This window comes from Cryptosporidium parvum, chromosome 1, assembly GCF_000165345.1.
Source record: "Cryptosporidium parvum Iowa II chromosome 1, whole genome shotgun sequence".
Lineage (NCBI taxonomy): Eukaryota > Apicomplexa > Conoidasida > Eucoccidiorida > Cryptosporidiidae > Cryptosporidium > Cryptosporidium parvum.
This window is the reverse complement of record NC_006980.1, coordinates 175,945-196,991: the sequence shown is the minus strand read 5'-3', so window position 1 is coordinate 196,991 and position 21,047 is coordinate 175,945. Positions and strand designations below refer to the sequence as shown.

The 21,047-nt window shown below is 28.6% G+C and overlaps 4 protein-coding genes across 4 annotated transcripts; 1 reads left to right on the top strand and 3 right to left on the bottom strand.

Annotated features, from left to right (window-relative positions):
• Window positions 1-17: 17 nt before the first annotated feature.
• Window positions 18-15,758, bottom strand: cgd1_750 (dynein heavy chain; the record flags this gene model as incomplete). Its single annotated transcript, XM_627924.1, has 1 exon — window positions 18-15,758. The coding sequence occupies one exon, from the start codon at window positions 15,756-15,758 to the stop codon at window positions 18-20; it is 15,741 nt and encodes a 5,246-aa protein (XP_627924.1).
• A 557-nt stretch (window positions 15,759-16,315) lies between these two features.
• On the bottom strand, window positions 16,316-17,317 carry cgd1_740 (hypothetical protein; the record flags this gene model as incomplete). The annotated part of the gene is made up of 3 exons (XM_001388109.1): window positions 16,316-16,506; window positions 16,603-16,898; window positions 16,959-17,317. Coding segments are annotated over 3 exons (846 nt in total), but the record flags the coding sequence as incomplete, so codon positions are not given.
• Window positions 17,318-18,993: 1,676 nt separating this feature from the next.
• On the top strand, window positions 18,994-20,031 carry cgd1_730 (glutamine cyclotransferase, predicted bacterial/plant origin; the record flags this gene model as incomplete). The annotated part of the gene is made up of 1 exon (XM_627923.1): window positions 18,994-20,031. One exon carries the CDS (start codon window positions 18,994-18,996, stop codon window positions 20,029-20,031), a length of 1,038 nt encoding a protein of 345 aa, XP_627923.1.
• Window positions 20,032-20,153: 122 nt separating this feature from the next.
• Window positions 20,154-20,789, bottom strand: cgd1_720 (apicomplexan-conserved protein; the record flags this gene model as incomplete). The annotated part of the gene is made up of 1 exon (XM_627922.1): window positions 20,154-20,789. The coding sequence occupies one exon, from the start codon at window positions 20,787-20,789 to the stop codon at window positions 20,154-20,156; it is 636 nt and encodes a 211-aa protein (XP_627922.1).
• Window positions 20,790-21,047: the final 258 nt, after the last annotated feature.

Sequence of the window (21,047 nt, the reverse complement as noted above, 5' to 3'; positions counted from 1 at the left end):
CACCCATTTCCAAACTTTTATCCCTTCCATAAAATTAATGAAGTTGAAGCAAGTCTCCATTGTTTAATGTTCTCATTTGCTTTTGCTGGAACATTTATCCACATCAATATTTGCGATCTGTTTGAATCTTTAAATATTGGAATTGCAATCGAATTATCCAAAGAATTTTGAGGAATTATATTCAATTCATAATTGTTGTCAGAAATATTATGATTTGTAATCATATCTAAATCTCCCTTTATCCATTCTACTAATATGGGAGGAACTTCAGATACTGCCTTTTCTGTACTTAATTCAAATAATTTTGATTCTTGTTTCCATTCTAAAGCTACTGCTGTTAATCCTCCTAATACAAATTTTGCCTCATCTCCATCTTCATTCTCATTTTCCACCATTTCTCCTATTGATATTATTCTTGGAACTATATCATTATAACTACATCCAAATCTCTTTGCTGCATATTGTTTACTTGCTGTAAAGAAAGCTCCTGGATCACATACTCCTCCTACCCAAATTGTTTTTAATCCAATCTTCTTTATTCCTGGTGATGATATTAATACATTTGATAAGAAAATATCCATCTTACTTGAATCTTCTCCTCCTTCTATTACTTTTATATCCAATTTCTTACATATACTTGAAATTAATAAACAATTCTGTGAAAGTTTTCGAATCAAATCTGAAAGCCAAATATCTAATGAATAAAGTAATATTGGTAATAATTTTAGCCATAAATCTGGTACTAAATCTGATTGTATACTTAATCCTATACTTCTTAAATTATTTGTTAGTTTTGATTCACCTCCAAGAATATTTAATAATTCATGAATGTTTTCCCAAATATTTTTAAATCCTCTATAGAATTTCGAAATCTCTGAAACATAATATCTTAATATTGGATCCAAACTATTATTCTCTGAATATTCTATAATATTTCTTGAATTCTTTATTATATATTCTGAAAATATTCTTAAGCTATTCTCCATTTTTGTTAATTTTCCACTAATCTTTAATAACCAACTTGGTATTCCTGTTGTATCTGATTTTAATGCCTCTTCTTGTTCTATCTTATTATTTCCTCCTCCTGATAATCCTCCATCTCCCATTAATTCTTCATTTTCTTCTATATTTGTAATCATATTACCTTTATCTTTTGGGATCAAATCTGGTGTTTCATTTCTTGATCTAATTATTAATACACTCCAATTTAAACTCATCTTTTGTCCTTTTTGTGCTGAAATCACATTCTCTGCTAAAGGAGATAACCCAAGCCAAGTTGGCCAATTTGTACTTGATAATTTTTCTACCCAATCCAAATAATTCTGAACTTTTTTAGATGTATCTGGAGCTAATAAAATATTTGGCTTTATTTGATCATTTCTATATAATTTATTCCATTCACTTGTACAACTTATTAATTCTGATCCATCTTCAAATGATTTTGATGATAAAATCTCATCTATTAATATATATAAAATCTGTTTATCTACAATATTATCCAATCTTCCTCCATATGCTACTTGTGATACTAATTTACGTACTGCTTCCCATGGAATCTGTTCAGGATCTCCTGATATATTTGTTATTGTCCATTGATTTACTATATTAATACAACATTGAAGATCTGCTTCACTAAAATCATAAAACTTTGTCCATCCTAATGGTGTATATCTTTTTCTTTCTAATATTACTGAATGTAAAAATGCTAATAAAAAGTATAATTTTATTCTTATTGTTGAAGAAGATTGAGAATCATCCACAGTCTTAATAGTAATCTCACTTGCTCTTTGTAATGCTGCTTTAAGTCCAACAGGAGATTCAAGTACTATTGTCATTGAAATACGAATTAAATTAAATGATATACCAAGTGGTGATAATGAACCTGATGAAGAATCTGATGTATTAAATGATGCACCAATAACTGAATCTTTATGACTTGGATTCAAAATCTTTTTTGGTAATTCTGTTGCTAAAAATAATCTAAATCCTTTATTTGGTCTATTTTGACGATTTTGAAGTAATTGTTCCAAATAATCCAAATTACCTGAAGATAAATGAACATTTTTTAACATAACCCATGTACCTTTTCTCATTGCTGTCTTAATTGATGATTCAGCTTTTTCTAAACTTTCTGCTGATCCTATTGCAATAGAAAGTAAATTCGAATTCTGTTCATTTGCTAATTGAGAAACCACCAAAGAAGCATCAAAACCTGGTGAAGTTACAAATAATATTGGTGTTATTTCAGTTATTTGCTTCAAAACAATCTCTTTAAGTAAATCCTTAGAAAATTCACTGATATTAGAAAATTCAGATCCTAATGTATCTGATATTAACTTGTTAAATAAAGTAACAATACGATCAGGACGAATAATCTTTAATAATAAACATTTTAATACACCTTTTTTAAAGTTCTTTAATATTTCTCTCTTCTCATTAAATTCTTCAGAATTCATCTGATTATTATTATTATCATCATTATTGAATATTGAATCTAATAATTCCTGATCATCCCATATACCGGTACCTAAGGTATCTAATATTACTTCAGGTTCTGTTGAAATCATTAATTGCTCCCATTCATTTTTATTTGAATTAAATGATTCACAAAGTTTAGAAAACGATTTAATTGATGAAATCATTACAGAAAGTTGATTCATTTGTTCTCGATCTAATCCAAAAGATTTTGGTATAGAATCCAATATATTGTTATTTGAAGAAGAAGATCTTGAACTTGATATATTGATTGCTGATGCTGATTTTGTTAAAAGATCAATTTCTTTTCCCATTAAATTATCTAAAGAAAGATTACAATATGATTCAATATAAATTCTCATCAAATGTAATCCAAATACTATTCTATCATTATGTAATAAACCTTGAGCAACTCTTAAATATGCTTCATGCAATAGATCTAAGATTATAATCTTTTGTATCTTGTGATCAAATTCTATATTATTATTACTACTTTCTTCTCCATTATCTCCTTCATGATCTCCTCCATTATCACTTGAATTTGAATTAATCTTTGATTTATTTCTTTCTAATACTCCATATAGTATTCTATTAAAAAATTCAAGATCATATTGATATATTGGACTAATTGATGATAAATGTTGTAAAGTAAAGTAAATTCTTGTTGCTGTTAATGATAATGGAAGTAAATGAGTAAGTACTTGATCTATATGTTCCATAGTATTCTCCATTTTTGCTGTCTCTATTTGTATATCTTGAGCTTTCTTTTTAAGTACTTCTAATGTATTAATAATTGTCTCATCTTCTAAAATATTACCCTTCACATTTGATAAAGCTAATAACAAATTATCTTCACATTCTCTTAATTGTACACGATATTCACCATGTAATCTAAGTAAATCTGTTCTTTTCTTATCAATATCTGGACGTAATTCTTTCAAAATAATATTTCTACTCTGTTCTAAAAGTGATGTTGGTGTTACAGTAAAATTTACCATCGTTACCCTACTTGTTAGATCTGGACCATATTGGATTGTTGGATCTTGAGTTGTTAAATAAACTCTAAAATGAGGAGAAAAATCAACCTCACTATCTCCTACTGTTATTAATGATCTTCCTCCATGTAAATGAATTTCTTGATTTAATACATTATATATTAAAGGATCTAATGATGATCCTACATCTTGAATTAATAATGATGAACCAAATCTTAATGATGATTCTAATAATTTTGGAAAATTTGAATCAGAAAAAGTACTTGTCTGAAGTTTACCTCCTCCTTTCCCTTGATTTGCATTACTATTACTATGCTTATTCATCTCTAATAGAAAACTTGTTGCATATCCTGATGGATCTATTATAAATGGGTATCGAATATGTCTCTTTATTATTATTGCATTTTCTACACTTAAATCATCATTTGATAAACCATAACTTTGCCATAATAATCTTTCATTTGGTTTTGATAAATAATCAACAATCTTAAAAGTATTAGCATTTGTATGTGATAATTGAAATTCATCCAAAATCTCTTGCCATAATTTTATATAATGTGATCTTAAAATCTGATCTAAACCTCCTGCAAAACATATAAATGCTGCTGATAAAAGACAATCTCCCATAATATTTGAAAATTCTGTCTTAAATCCTTCCTTAGCTTCTCTCCATCTATCTTGTTCTGTTGTTAAATTACCTAATAATCTTATACTTCTTTCTACTTTATTTGTTACAAGATCTTTTTCTCTTTTTATTAATTGTACTTGAGATATTAATTCTGCATATTCTTTCTTATAAACATCTATACGTTCTTGTAATTCACCAACCAATTTTTGAGCTGCTTCTAATCCCTTTTCATTCTCTAATTTTGATTTTTCTAATTGACTAATCTCTGTTTTTAATGGTTGTACTTTTTCACTTATTAATGAATATTGTAATATACTCGATACCCATGAAGATAAAGGACCAGCTGCATGACTTGCTCTATTAATTTTTTCTGTATCCCATTCTGGTGATTCTAAATATTCTTTTTGTAATCTTTGCATAGTTTTTAAAGTTATTGTATTTGAATCAAAATTTAATACTTTTGTAATAAAATCTGAACTCTTGAGTAATTTTCTACTCTCTTCCCACGCTTGAGGTTTTGTTGAATTATTTGTAAGTAATATTGCAACAGCATCAATCGTCTTCTTAACAAGACCAGGAGGATTTGCCATTGATCTTAATTCATCCAAATTCTTCTTTGGAATATTTGAAACAGCATTTTCTGCTTCTCTAAGTATTGGTTCAACATCTTTTAATTGTATTTCTACTTCACTTGATCTTTCAGCTATTACTTTTTGTTGTTCATCTAATGATTTTGCTAAAGTTTCTGTAGTTTTCTTCTTTTCTTCAGCTTCTCCTTGTTCTTTAATCATTTGTTGCATTTTTTGTTCTGCTTCAACATTTTTAGCTATTAATATCTTTTCTTTTTCACCAAGTTCTTGTTGAAGAGTAGCAACTTCTTGTTCTGTACTTCTTAAAGTTTCTAATCCTGAAGATAAATGTTGTTGTTGTTCTAATAATGTTTCATTCTTTTCTTTATATATTTTAATAATATGTTTTAAGAAATCAAAGAAATCTCTTGGAGTTCTTCTCATCATTGAATGTTCTTGTGAATTTGTATTACATGTTGAAGTTTTTTTAATACCTCCATCTTCTCCAACTTCAGCATGAAATAATGAAATAATACAATCAATTGTTAATGCAACTCTTTCTTCAGGTTGTTCAACTGAAGGCATACAATTTGTAGGTATTCTTTCAATTGCTGAAATGATTGAAGAATGATTATGATTTGATGATTCAGTAGTTTCTTCAGATTGTATGAGTACTTGATCTTGATCATTTTTTGTTAATTGTGAATCTAAATGTAAGAATGATCTTGCAATTTGACTTAAAGCTTGATTATTTAATTGACCCATCCAATTAACAACACAACGATTAAATAAAGCTGGTGATAAAGATTGTGTTTCTTTGAAATTTGGATTAGCAGGATTTAATGTAAAAACAATATGAAGATTTTCTTGTACAAGTTTAGTAAATCTAGCAAATAACTCATTTCCATCATCAGAAATTGAAACTGATGAGCTATTGCTAAATGCTGTTCTACATTCATTTAAAAGTTGATTATATTCATCTCCTTCAAATAATCCTGGTACTTCTCCTGAAGCTAATAATGCATTCATTCTTTCAATAAAAGCTGGACCTAAAGCATGTGATTCTTCAAAAATGAAAGTTAATTTTTCTCCTTTAATTGCAGCTCTTTTCATAACAGATCTTAAATCAGCTTCAAATGCAAAAATATCATATTTTCTTCCAGGTTTAATAGTAAATACATTTAATCCATTTAACCAAGAAACCATATCAGCAAGAAGTGTTTTTCCACATCCTGGAGGTCCAATTAATAATAAATGTCCAAAAGGTTGTCTTAATACTCGATCAACTCTATTAATATTATCAAGGAATTCATCAAAGAAAACAAGTTTTGAAGTTCCTTGTTCTTCATAATAAGAAGTTAATCTATCTTGTAAATATTCAGAAACAATAGATCTTGGAATTTCTTTGCATATAGAAGTGACAATATTAGTAAATAATAGAGGTCTATATAGATCTTTTTCAATGGATAGATTTGGGAAATGTTTAATAATCATTTCATTCATCATTTCTTGTGACCAATTTTTCTCACTTTGTTCAACAAGTCTATCTTGGAATATTCTTTCACCTTCATAGAGTACAAGTCTAATAAGTTGAGTTAAAGTAAGTTCATTTTCTTCTTCAAGTTGAAGATTAGAATCTGCTCCAAATTTATCCAGGACTCTTTTTAATGCTTCTTGATTTGTAGATATAGATTGTGATGAGGGTCCTGATCCAGATTTTGAGCCTGATCCTTTAGAACTATGAAGTCCAGAATAAATAGAAATTTTCCATCTAGTTAATTCTCTTGGAGAATAAATATAATGTGGTTGAAGATCAACAGTTAAAGTTTTAGCTGAAGCATCATATATATCAACCATAGCTTTAGTTAATGCATCAGCATGATTAGAAAGTGTTGGGAATGGTTTTAAAATTGCTCTATTAAATACTGAATATATTTGATTTAGAGAACTTTTTCCTGGGAAATCAACAAATAATATTGGAGAATGACGTAAGAATCGATCAGATAAAGGATGTCTTCCAGTATCAGTAGGAGGATTACAAGCTCCAATGAATTGTACACGTTCTAAAGTTACAAAACTCCATTGTGATGATTCTCTTCTCCAGAATCCTTTACATTCAATTAATTGTCTTATAAACATAATAACTCTTTGAGTACCATATCTATCAGGTTCTGGTAAATTACATTCATCACAGAATACTACTAACCATTTATTTGGTACCATTGGACGACATATCCATCCTCTTGGAGCTTTAATAAATTCACAATAATGTTCCAATGTTTTTAATAATATTTCAGGAGTTGTAGCTGATGAAAAGTTTAATGAAACAATATCAACATCTGTCATACTTCTTAATACTGATGATAATGTCATAGTTTTTCCACTACCAGGAGGTCCACATAATATTGCAGGAAGATGAGCATGTAACCAAGCATGTAATACTTGAAAATGACGAAGGGTATCGACAGTTTCAATAATAACATTTGAATCAAGAACTTTATTAAGAGGAAGATCTTCAGTTTCTTTACATTCTAAACTCCATTTTCTCCATTCTCCTGTTGGAATAACAACTTTGAAATCAAGAATAGAAATATTTTCATCTTCCATTGGTGGAAGATCAGTAAATGTAACAATAGAGATAACTTCTTTAGTATAAGATATTCGATCAGAGAGGTTCATACTTGAGGAGAATCCCCAAATTAAAGACCAAATAAGCCAACGAGAGAAGAATTCTGTTAAAGAATCCATTGGTGGTAATTTACCATTTCCCATAGTAGAATTAGAGTCTAATAATAGTTTAATAGAACTATTGAGTAATGAAAATGCAGCTTCTAAGACTCGAATTCTTGTAAAAACCATTGTATGAGGTCTTTTTGATGCAAATGAGAGACATTTTGAACCAAATGAATCTTTGAATAATATTGATTGCCATATTGAATATGCTTTATTTCTTAATAAGGTTTCTAAATTTTGTTCAATTCCTGTTCCTTCAGCTGATTCAAATTCTTCCATACCAGTTGTATTATTACCTATATTATCACTTCCTTCACCAAGTTGATCAGAAGTAGCAGATTCTGAAATTTTTGAAGATCCCCCTCCTCCTCCTCCAGTATTAGAAGAGTTTGGACCAGTATTCACATTATTAATTGTATTATTTCCCATCTTGATCTTATTAAATAAAAATGAAGTAAAATACATTTCATCAGAAATAATCTCATCATTGAACCAAATCATACCACATCTAGAAACTGTTGCTAATGTAGCAGTTGCTAAAGAATGTACTTCAAATACTACTCTAACCCAAGGAGGAAGTTCTAATCTTTCACCATTTGGAAGAGTTAAAAGTTTATTATCATCCAATACAGAATTCAAATTCTCTGCCCATTCAGGATCTACATCACCATCAAATATTATCCAATATTTCTTATTAATCCCACCAACTCCTCCTGATCCTGTTTGATCATTATTATTATTATTATTATTATTATCAGAGGAATTAATGATTTTTCTTAATATAGCTGTAAATACACCATCAGTCCATTCTAACGTTACTGGATTCAATTTCCCAAATAAACTTTCTTTATCAATAGTTTTTGGATCTATTACATAACTTATTGTTTTAGATCCTTGAACTGTATCCATTGCTTCTAATAAAGTCTTTCTTACTGTTGTCTTACCAGTACCTGTTGATCCAACTAACATTATACCATGATTTAATTTTTGAATCTCAAAAAGTTGTAATGTTTTATCCAACCATTGAGATGTTGCTTCTAAAGAATTTCTCTTACAAATCAATTTGACTTGTTCTACCATTAATGAATCATTCAAAGATTCAAATGGAACTTGAGGAAAAACTCCTTGAAATAATGTTGTTAATAAAGGAACATCAGTTGAAACTAATTTTGGTAATAATGTTGATGATATTGATCTAATAATTAGTTGTTGCTCTAATATTACCAGTTTTTGTGGATCATCCAATGCTTCTTTATTCTCAGATATTGCAGATTTTTTAAGCTTACCAGCTGAACGTAGTACTGATTTCATTGAACGTAAACCAAAATCATAATGTGGTTGACTTGTCATTTGAGATTGACAAAGTTCAAATAATGTCACAATTTGACGTGAAATCATTTCACCAAATTGAAAACCTTGAGCAAAAAGAGTTACTTCAGCAATTCTTTGTCTATCTGGTACTACCATAGCAATTTCTCTAAGTAAATGTTTTAAGTTATCAGGTAATTCTGATCTTCCAGCATAACCTGGATTCATTGTAACAAATATACCAACATCTTGACTCATTGGAATTGTCTTATTTAAAAGTTCTACAGTATTACTATTCTTTATTAATGCTGTTTGAATTGTTAAAATCTGTTCTGATACTGCTGATAATATTCTTGCTTGTAATCTATTAAATTCATCAAAACAACCCCAAGCTCCAACTTGACATAAACCAACAAAAATTCTTCCCATTGCAGTAAAATCAAATTGTTCATCACAATTAAAAACTAAAACAAATCTTCCTAATTGATTTCCTAAAGCTTTAACAGTTTCTGTCTTACCAGTACCAGCTGGACCAAATGGATTTCCACCAAGTCTCATATGTAAAGCTTGAGTTAAAGTTAAATAAGTTCTATCAGTTAAAGGAGTTTGAACCAATTTTTCTGGAATACCAAGATATTCATAACCATAAATAAAAGCAGAATTTGCTGTTCTTACAATAATATCATTATCAAATTCACCAATCATTTCAAGATCTTTCAGATTTTTTTGACAATCTTTACTCATCCAATACATTCTCATATATTGAAGCCAATGAAAACTTTGACTAGATGTTACATTTTGTTCAATTAAATGACTTAAAACATCTCTTTCATGTACAAATTCTACAATTAATTGATTATATTTAATTTTATGACATGTATTTTCTTCCAAAGTTGCAACAATATCACTCAATCTAGAAAGTATTCTTTGTATAAATTCTTGTAATTGTTTTGTACTTGTTCCTGATGAAAATGATTCTTCTGTTAATTTTGTCCACCAAGACATCCAAGCTACTAAAAGTACTTGTGTTGGATATTTTTCAAAATTAGATCTTAATTTTTCTGAAAGAATATGATCATCTTCAGTAAATGAAGACATTCCAAAATTTGAAATAATATCTTCTATTGCTTTTCCTATTAAATCATTTAAAGTAATTTGCATAGCTTGTACAACTTTACCAAGCCATTCTACTAAAGAGGTATCTTTTAATATTGGAATAGGATCTTTAAAATGAATGACTTCACCTTCTTTAGATCCCATACCAATAATCATACTTTCAATTTGTTCATCTTTTTGATTATTTCTATTTCCATTATTTTTCTTTCCCTGTATATTTTGATCAATATTTTCATCCATAAGATCTTGAAATTTTAAGAATGTGATTCCTGCAAAAATCTTATTAAAATGTCTCTGAGCAACAGTAATATCTTTACCATTACCAATCATTTCTAATAAATCTTCATCACCAATAAAGTAAAATCTTGGGAACATACTTCTTTGTTTCTCTAAATACTCACCAAGTGCTTTTTGAATCTTATTCAAATAATCACTAATTCTTTCTAATGATTTAGTTAAACCTTCAAAAGTAAGAAGATCAATAACTTTAGGTCTTGATTGAGATTTCTTTAATAATCCTTGTACTTCAGCATCAACAGTTTGAAATCTTTTATATTCTTGAGGAAGTAGATTAGCAATATCAGTACTAGCTAAGAATATTCCTTGTAAATATATCCATCTTCTTTGTGTTTCCATCCAAAGATCTAAAGTAAATCTAAGTTTTGTTAATTTTTCTGTCCAAAGTTGACTTTCTTCTTGAAAGATTTCATAGAATGGAGAAAGTGACATATTTTGTAAAGCACTTAAATGATCATCAATTGCTGTTAACATAATATCCCAATTCTTAATAACTTTTGTATTAGGATTATTAGGAAGTCCAGTAAATTCGATTTCAAATCCATTCCAAAGTTCTTTCATACCTTGAATATATGATTCTAATCCATGTTCTCCTTGAGCTTTAGCTAATATTTCTGACATAATAGCTGAAGATGCATCAAAATTAATTGACCAAACATCTCCTAAAGTTAAAGTTGAGAATATTGACATAGAAAAAATACTTGAACTACTCATGGATGAAAATTTCATCGATCTTGAAGATCTTAAATTTTTCATTCCTGTTTTAGTTAGACTAGTTAAAGTTTGAATATTTTGGCTTTGATCATTTTCAATATTACTTGTGGATTTTTCTTCTTGATTTGTGGACTGAATTCCTTCTGCTCCAGTTCCCATTCCTGCTCCTCCTTCAGTAGATGATGATTCTAATCCTGAATTACTCGTCTTTTCATGCCAAATAACTTTACTCAATAATAATTTCCAATGTCTTTCTTTCATATACTCAGCTTTAAGCCTAGAAATATAACCCATATTTTTATTATATCCTTCAACATCATGTTGTAATTGTTCAAATGCATCATATTGTCTATATTTAACTGGTATTGATTTCAAATTCGAAATTAAACTCTCTAAATTAGTTTTAAGTGTTTTAACATTAACTTCTGTCCATAACATTCTTTTATATTCACTAATCATTACAAAGAATACATTTAATTGATTCCATATCTCTTTAAAGTCTTTAAGATCACGTAGAATTGTATCAAATGTTTCACTTGTTACTTTATTTAATTCAGTATCAATCCAAGAAGAATCAAATTTAAAAGCTTTAAAAATCATATTAAATGATTCAATATCTTGACGTAAAACATTGACTTTATTTTCAATTACTCCAATTTGATCTAACATTAAGAAAGGATTCTTAACAAATGTTATTCCTCTTAATCGAGTCCATTCTGATAATAGTTCTTGATAAGACATAAATATTAATTGTAAACAAAGTTTAAGATAATTCTCAATTTTTCTTCTACTTGGAAATATTACATTAGCAAAACAATGTTCTAATCTTTGATGAGATTTATCATATTCACCTTCAAATTGTTCAACCCAAATCCAATCATTAGGAAATGTAAATCTTTGAACTTCAAGAAATTTTTGTCCATCAGAAAATAATGGTAAATCAGATCCAATCTTCTGATCTTGATCTTGTGCTGATACCATTTTAGATACTAAATCAATTAATGAAGAATGTAAAGCTTCTCCTCCTGGAGGTAAATTAGTCATAACAGAACCTTTTGTTGGAATATTTTCAGATTTTAAGACTAAAGTAGATATACTTGAAGAATTCTTATCAATCCAAATCAACCATTGAGCCAAGAATGGTTCTAATTTATCCAATGTTTGTTTAATAGTACTAATTGAAGTCCAATAAGATGAAAGTTGTTCATTTAATTTGGATGCATATAAATGAAGAATTTCTCTAGCTAAACCATCATATTTACTCATGATTTTTGCTTGTATAGCAGATGTATCCAAAGCAATTTTACTACAAAACCAACGTAAATCTTCATTAGAACTAAATGTTGTTCTTAAATTTCTCATTTCTTTCACTAATTGTTGCCATTGTAATAGATTATTCAATTTTCCAGTAACACTACTTAATTCAACAAACCATAAAGCTTCAAATCTTGTCCAATAATCAATAGAAACTTTAATAGAAGAAAAAACATCATCAATACTTTTATAACTCCATTCTAAAAGAGATTTTGGTAGAAATAGAAATAAATGTCTGTATGTATGATCAAGTGGAATATGTTTAACTGATCCAATATCATCACTATTTACATAATTAACAGGATTTTCATCAATTTGTTCATTTTTTCCAGAAATTAAAGTTGCTAATTCTTCTTTAGCTTTGGAGATATCATTATAAAAAGGAGATGTTTGTGGAATACTTGAGATATTGGTAACTCTTGGAAGATTTGTAATTTTTGTAATTTCTTGATGGAATCGTCTTAACCATAAAGATTTAACATCTTCAAGTGAAGGATTTAAAGTAATTTTTTGATTTTTAAGTTGTAAAGTAATAATTGTACTGGATAAAGAGCCAAGAATTGTATGATTTGGATTATCATTATTGTTATTGTTATTATTATTACTATTATTTGGAGATAAAATTGGATGATCTTGGGAAAATACTTCATGATCAACTCCTCCAATTGATATGAATTGGTTAATCCATAATTGAACAAATTCTTTAAGTTTTGGAAGTAGAAATGATTGTATGACTTGATCCCAATAAAATAAATAATCAATTCTATATGCCAATAAAAGTGATTGAAATTCTTGACATTTGGATCCAATTTTACTTAAATGAGAAACAAGTTCTCCAAGTCCCTTAGATACTTGAATATTCCTAATTTGAGAAACTAATACTGAAAGTTGTTCATCTAAAGTCATAACAGCTTCAAATTTTTGTTCTAAAGTATCAACAGAATCATAAAATCTTCTTATAAATCCTTCAAGTCTATCAGATGACCAACTTAAAGAAATTCCTTCTTGTATTATATTATATACTTCTTGACGAAATGGAGTTAATAAAGGAGAGATTCTTTTTCCTGGTTCAACTTCTAATTGAGTTGCAATTCTCATCCAATTAATACAAAGTGAGTTTAGATGAGAAATATAAGGATATAATAACTTAAGTTCATCAGCCAAAACTTTGACACTATATGGAACTCTATAAGCATAAGACTGAATAATTCTTAGATCTTTAAATAATGATAATATTCCAGAATCAATAGTTGAAGCCAATATAAAAGATGTAGTGGATAAATTACCACTTTTCATTAATCCTAAAACTGGTTTATTTAAATCATAAGTCAATTTATCATCTTTTCTTTGTTGTAACCAGAAATCAACAATTTGATTTGGATGTATTTTTGAAGTAATATGATCACCATCAGTCTTAACTTTATGTCCTTGGCTTTCAAATTCCCAATTTGGACCAAAAATATCTTCAAGCTTGAAATATATACTTTGAATCCTTTCTTGAAGTAGATGAGACCAAACTAACATTCCTCCAATATTAGGAATATCTCTAAGACAAGAAAATTGAGATGCTGCACTTCTTTGGTATGGATTTTGGTATCTAAGTTGTAATAATTGAAAATCAGATTGAACTTTTTCTAATAAAATGCTTTGATATTCTTCCACAGCACTTCTGATTCTAGGTCTAAAGAATAAAGGATTATATCTTCCAAGTATTCTAAACATTTCTAAAGTATTACCACATCCACTTAATTGTTCTCTAAGTTGTTTAATCAATAATGTCTCAGAAGCATCAACTTTGTTATTATAAGCTTGTTTTCCAGCTTCCCAAGCTTCTAATCCAATAGCTGAAAGATCAAGTATGTTAATATTAGCTACACAAGCATAAGCTTGTTGTAGATCTTTTTTTGCAAGAGATTGTAAAGCATCAATTCCAGAGTTTTGTTCAATACCTAAAGCTGATAAAGGGTTTTGATCAGTTTGTTCATTAGAAGATGCTGAAGTTTGGATGGATAAAAGTTCTAATAGAGTATCTTTCAATTTTTGATGTTGTTTTCTAAATATGACAATATCATTTAAACGTTGAATTAATGGAACATGAGCAAAATCCATCTTTGGATGAGCTCTTTCTGAAAGTCCTCTCTTTTTAATTAAATCTCTGATAACATCCTTTAGTTCTCTCCATTCATCTTCCCATACTTGTCCAAGTTCATTACAACCATTAACTAAATGTTCAAACACAGGGAATTCGAGTAGCATTAAAGATGTGGTTGGATTATTTTGAAGAACTTTATACATTTGTTTAGTCATATCATTAGAATAAACTTCAACAAGTTGGAATGTTCTTGAAATAGGATAAGAAGCTGCTCCTTTAATTTTTCTTAATTGTTGGAAGAATAATGTAACAGCAGAAGTAATTTCATCAATAGAAGTTGCGACAAGTAAGTCATTAATTGGGATATCATGTATTAAAGTATTAATATTTTGTACTTTTTCAATGGATTGTTTAAGTCCAGTATCAACTTCTAAAGAAATTGCAGCTAAGAATTTCTTAGATTGGCGTAATACTGATAATGACCATTCAACTTCAGGACTTTGAACTTGTTTTAAGATTTGTTGAAGACTTCTTTCATAAGATGACCAAAATTTGACTTCAGATGTAACACTTAATCCAATATCTCTTTGAAATCTTGCTAATGATTGAATTTCTCTAATCCATTGAGTAATAGAAACTTGAAGTGAAGATAAGAATGTAGAATCTTCAATAATTTCATCCATATTATTAATCTTACCAGTATTTTTATATTCTTTAGCATATTCTGCAACTTTTGGATCCAAATTTAACTTGACCATTGGGATCATACTATCATCTTGACCTTGTTGTAATGCCAAACATAATTCATTAACCTTTCTTTGAATGTTCTCAAGACCTAAATGAGATCCAGATTCTGTAGAATCTACAGAATCTCCAATTTCACCTCCAATTGTTCCAGAAGTAGTTTTTGCATTACCTAATGCATCTAATAAAGGAGTAAAAGCAAATTGTAAGTACTGGTTTAAAACTTCGTATGGAGTAAGTTGTGAACCAACAAATCCTAATTGAATACACTGTAAACTAGAAGATAAAGATTTAGAATGGGATACAACTCCAGTAGTTTTTGTATGATCTTCAGGTGAATCAGTTCCAGCAGACTCAGATGTTTCAGCTCCTCTATCAACACTTGTTGTAATAATTCCATCTTCTGAAACTTGAAACCCAGGATTTTTGACAAAAACCATTAATGAAGCTTTTAAACATCTAGAAGTCATAAATGTTTCAATAAATACTTGATGTTGTACAACTTCTTCATTATAATCCAATCTATTTTCTCCAGAAATAGTATCATTTAAATTTAATCCTTCAGAATTGGTTTCTCGTCCTACATTAGATTCCATAACTTTTTCTTTACCTACAATTAAACAGTGAACATCAGTTTCTCTTAGAAACCTTTTTAATTGTTCATCACCTTTTCCTGTCAATAATGACGTTAATTGTTGTCTGGAACAATCCAATGCTGAAGGTACCACTTCCAACAAAAAGTTGATCAATGAAGTCTTTGCTCTTTGACTCATTTTTTTTTCACAGATTCTGTCAAAAACTTCCACTACCTTACTGTATTAAGAATTTTTCCATATTATAATCAAGTATCTATATTAAAATCCTATTTCCTTAGACTTGAGCTTCTCTTCTTATTTCTCTTTGAAACTCTCTTTTCCTCTAATAATATTATCCTGTGGATTTCTTAACTTATGAATAAAACTTTAACTTTCTGAATTTTTGATCTATTTAAATAAATAAATAAATATTTATTTAAATATAAGTTCTTTTCCTTTTTTTTCCTAATTTCCCTCTGTATTTAATTCTTCTCCCCACATTCAACCTTGTACTTTTAAAACATGCGAAATTAAAATCTTGGTAATTAAGTTTGGGCGGGCTTTCCCTAAATTTTTATTTTGACATTAACTGGAATATCAAGATAGTACCTTAGGAAAAAAAGATGAGAGTGAAGAATGAGAGAAAGAGAGAGGGGAGAGGGAGGAAATGAAAGGGAAAAAGTGATATAAGAAGAGTAAAAAGTAGGATGGCTAAGTATAGAAATAAGAGTTACATCCTGAAATGTTGACTAAGGTATTTGAGGTCTTAGTAGCTTTAAAGCAGGTTCCAACTCAGTGTGAGGAAAGAACGCAAAGTTTGGTCCTATGTTGATCTTTACGGAGGATCCCATATATAATGAAACAGTAGGATGATAAAATCCTGAAGGAATATTTGTAAAGTTAGCACTCAACTTCTTCCCATTAATATAAAACTCAATTAGGGAATCTGAATAATGTTAAAAATAATAATAATAATAAATGAAAAAGATTTGAAGGAATTTAATAGAAGTTGAATAGCAATCAAAGTAATTGAAAAACTTACTAGGATCGTTTATAACTTTAGGGAGTACTTCTGGATTACATAAAAGTCCAAGCTCTAAATATGGATGCAAATGGGGACAATTTCTGGGATCCTCTAGTTCATAAGGTACACCACTAAGTTTGATTAAGCATCCAATCACATCACCAGGGTTAATTTGAGTAATTTTTTCCGATTCATGAATTTCTTGAGCTTTAGCATTGGAAAAAATGGAGTAAGTTTTTGTATTGAAGGAATATCCAAAGGTTGATGTGCCAACTGGAGTATCCAATCTATTATATCTACAACTCCATCCAACCCTAATTGTAAAGTTAGTTAAAAATGAAGGAAAATATAATTAATAATTTTATTAAATTTACCTTATACTGGGGTCTTGTTTCAAATTTAAAAACTTAGAATGACCTAAAAACTTGGAAATAACCCGTGGTTCTAAAACTGTAATTTCAAAATACCAAACTCCAGAACTTGCACCGTGTGTTAACAAAACTGTTGACCAACCTTTATACCCCACAGCTGTTAATCTATCATCTGATAACTCTATTGATGGATCCTTATACCTAACTGAGAATACGGGAGAATCAAAATTATCAACCTTGTTGTCCTTTCCTGTGTTTTTTCTGCTTTTCTTTCTGGGATTGCTTGTACTTGCCGATTCATTCAAATGAGAAATTGTTTCTTTCTTTGAATGAGACTCGATTTTGACTGAATTTTCTGTCATTTTAATCAGGTTCCGACGTGAATGGTAAAAACACCTTTAGAACACATAAATTCTTTAATTTAGTTGACTCAATTATTTTTGCTCTTTGGATCAATTTGCATGCCACAGCCTTTTTTTTTGTTCATTTCCCTTTACACTATATTCTATTTGCTTCCCTTACTTTACCGCCATTCTCCTCTTATGTTTATATATAGTGACTAAAAACGGAATGTTATTCTATCATTTCAGCTTTCTTGAATAAAGTTAAGTTTTTTTAAAAAAACCTGTATTTCAATATGATATCCAATTATAGTTTTCTCCTTTGAGCATACTCATTAATTAATATTTCACGATTCTTGAGAGTTTAGCAATGTCTTACATAAATATAATTCAATAGTACTTATTTAATAAGTTAAACTAGATCAAAATCTTTAAATGCTTCATTATTAGTCTTCATATTAAACTTTCAATTCATAAAAAGAATACACTTTTGTTATTGTTTACTATTTTAGATTACATGAAATTTTTCCCACTTGACTATTTTGGAGTAAGTAGTTTTCCCGCCAAAATGTTTTCAGCCAAATTTAGATTTATAGTCAATTCAGAAAAAATAAGATAAAAGAAAATAGTATATACATATTTTAAAAATAGAATTTCTCTCAAACTTTGAATTTGAAGTCCTTTGTTTGTGTTTTTGAAATTCTGCTTCTTTTAAAATAACAGGCCAATGTCAAATATTTTAGAGAATTCAAATGGAAGTATTGAGTCCCAAATTTCCATGCTAAAAGAAAGGTTAGTAGCTTATGCTTGTAAGCTTGCACCAGTTCCAAAGATTGGAAAGATAGATACTTCAAAGAACGGAAAATGTACTTTAAAAGCTGGTTCTGATTCATTGAAAAAGGTAAGTTTTTTTTATGAGAATTTAATTTGAGGTATTTATTTTAATTGTTTGAATTCAAGAAATGTGATGTATGTGATTCCAAATGCAGTTCTTTATTTTATTGGGAAAACTTTGAATATTATCCAGAAACAAAGAAAATTACTTTGAAGCAACCAATGGTAAGTTTTAAAATTCAATGCTATATTGAGTTAAATTAACATTTAATACTCTCGAATGTTATTCTTTTTTTGATCTTAGGATGTATGTACATTATGTCTTAATATTTTGGATATCAATGCATTAATTAATTCAATGATCAAAAGTGAAAACGAAAATGATAATTCTCTCATATTCTCTCATTTTTTGAAAGTGAATCATATTGATCCAACAAACCAAATATATCTCCAACATTGTATTTCAATATCTTTTGCAATACAAGTTCTCGCAAAGTAAGTTGTTAAATAAATTTAAATATTCTTCATGGGCAAATAAATTAACTCATTTTTTTTTATTAATTATAAAGAGAAATAAACTGGACAAATTGACTTCAGTATTATAAATTATTATATTTATCAACTTTTTTAAGATTCTTATTAAATTAACTTTTTCTTTAACTTCTTTTTTTTTTTTTTTTTAATTGATCGCTTACGTATTTACATGTATTACAGAATTACAGTTATATATATTTAAATTTTGATTGCCCGGCAATACCTCGTAATGCGAATTAATGATATTCCATTTTATTATAAAATTTAATTTTTGAAGAGTTTTTGAGGTGAAAATTGAAAAGATAACACGCTTTAATATTGAAAATATTATGTTTTTGTTGGGACTATTCTTATTCTCATGCTTAATAATTAAATGGAACTTTTCTTTATCCCAGGATTCATTACATTCAGTTCAGTTGCCAAATATTTACAGCGTGAAAATATTACAAGAATTCCCCCACTACCATATACCAGAAAATCATATTTTTTCTGAAAATGATTCATCTTATAAATATAACAAAAATCCATTCACCCAAGGTTTAATGTTTCTAAATTCGACAATTCTTATAGAAAGTGCAGGATTAATTGAAGGAAGTTTTATTAAACTGATTGAATTCCCAAGTATGAAGAATCTTCAACACAAGATTTTACCAAAGAGGAACTGGGGTGAAGGAATTGCAACTTTGAATGGCCATATATACCAGTTAACTTGGACAAGTAGAGTAATGTTTGGATATTCTCTTGATCTTTCAGTAGTGAAACGTTATTCAATACCATTAACAGGATGGGGTCTCACATCAGATAATGAATCAAGAATATGGGCTACATCTGGTTCTGATCAACTTTTTGAGCTTAATGTTCCAGATTTTGATTCTTCAGATAATAAAGTCACAATTAAAAAGGTAATAATGTTGAGATGTCTTGGAAAGCCCATGCATTTTGTAAATGAAATGGAATATATTCCAGAAACAAAAACTATTTGGGGAAATATATTCCAATCGCAAATGATTGTTGAATTTAGTCCTGAAACAGGTGAATGTATATCAATTGCAAATCTGAAATCAATTTATGATCCAAGCAAAAGCACGTTATTAGAACACTTTGATATTCTTAACGATGTACTTAATGGAATTGCATATCATCCAAGCTATCAAGAAAAGAAGATTTCCAACTTAAATGGCCCAGTTCTTTTTGTTACTGGTAAGAGGTGGCCAAGAATATATAAAATAGAATTAACTAAGATTCCAATTAGAGCACGGAAGAATGAACAAATAAATGAGTCTGGAGATTTTGATAAATACTTTGAATTTTATAGCTCATCCATAGAAAATCCTAGTTCAATTTCCAATGAAAAGTTTGAAATGTAATTATATTTAATTCCTCATCAGCAAACACCTTTTTTTTTAATATAATCCATAACATTGTTTTAAATTCAATCCATTAATTATTAATAGAATTGTTTTTATTGAATGTTTAACTTATTTTTTCCCTACCACTTTTCCATTTCATATATATTCGCTCCATCAATCATCACTATTTCCTCTAACTTTGATGTTAATATTAATATTTCTTCCCCTAACGCTTCAAAACTTGGTGATCCTAGAAATTTTACTGCCTTTGGTATGATTTTTATGTTTTTATTGTTTTCAAATACATTGAATACTGCATCCCTATCCCATTGGCTATCTCCAATACTGATTATATTTGCTATACCTTGAAAACTATTACTAAATTGTTGTATTACACAATTAAAAGCTCTATATTTCCAATATTTTAAATCATTTGGGCCAGCTTGTGCAAATTGTCTGGCAGAGCAAATTGGAATTACTCTCAAAAAACACAATATTTCTGGAAGATATAATTCTGAAGTTTCATAAACCCATCTTGGTTCTGCATTTGTTATTATTACAACTCGTCCAAGTTCTGTAGCTTTTTTTAAAAAATCTGCCACTATTCTCCCAAAATTAGTATTTTTTAAATCTAATTGCTTATTACATGAAAGATATGTTGTTGGCAACAGAGTGTCATCCCAATCCACAATAATTAAAGTTGTTTCACCCCCTAACAAACCTTCTATTCTTTTTTTTTTATTTGGAACATTTACAAGTTCATGGGAACTAAACATCTCATTAATCCTGTAAATTTCTTAGAATCAGTCAATTCTTACTAATTTCTTTCTCATTCTCATTTCATTCTTTTTTTTATATAATTTTTCATTTTGTTCCAAACCTATTAATTTACATTTTTTTTTAATATAAAGTGGAAGTATACAAATTTTTCCCGGAAAAAAAACATCAAAAAAGGCACATCCTAAATACATGCAGACAATTATGCTTATTTACATGTATTCATTTGCAAGCTTTGCAAATCACTTTAAGTACCG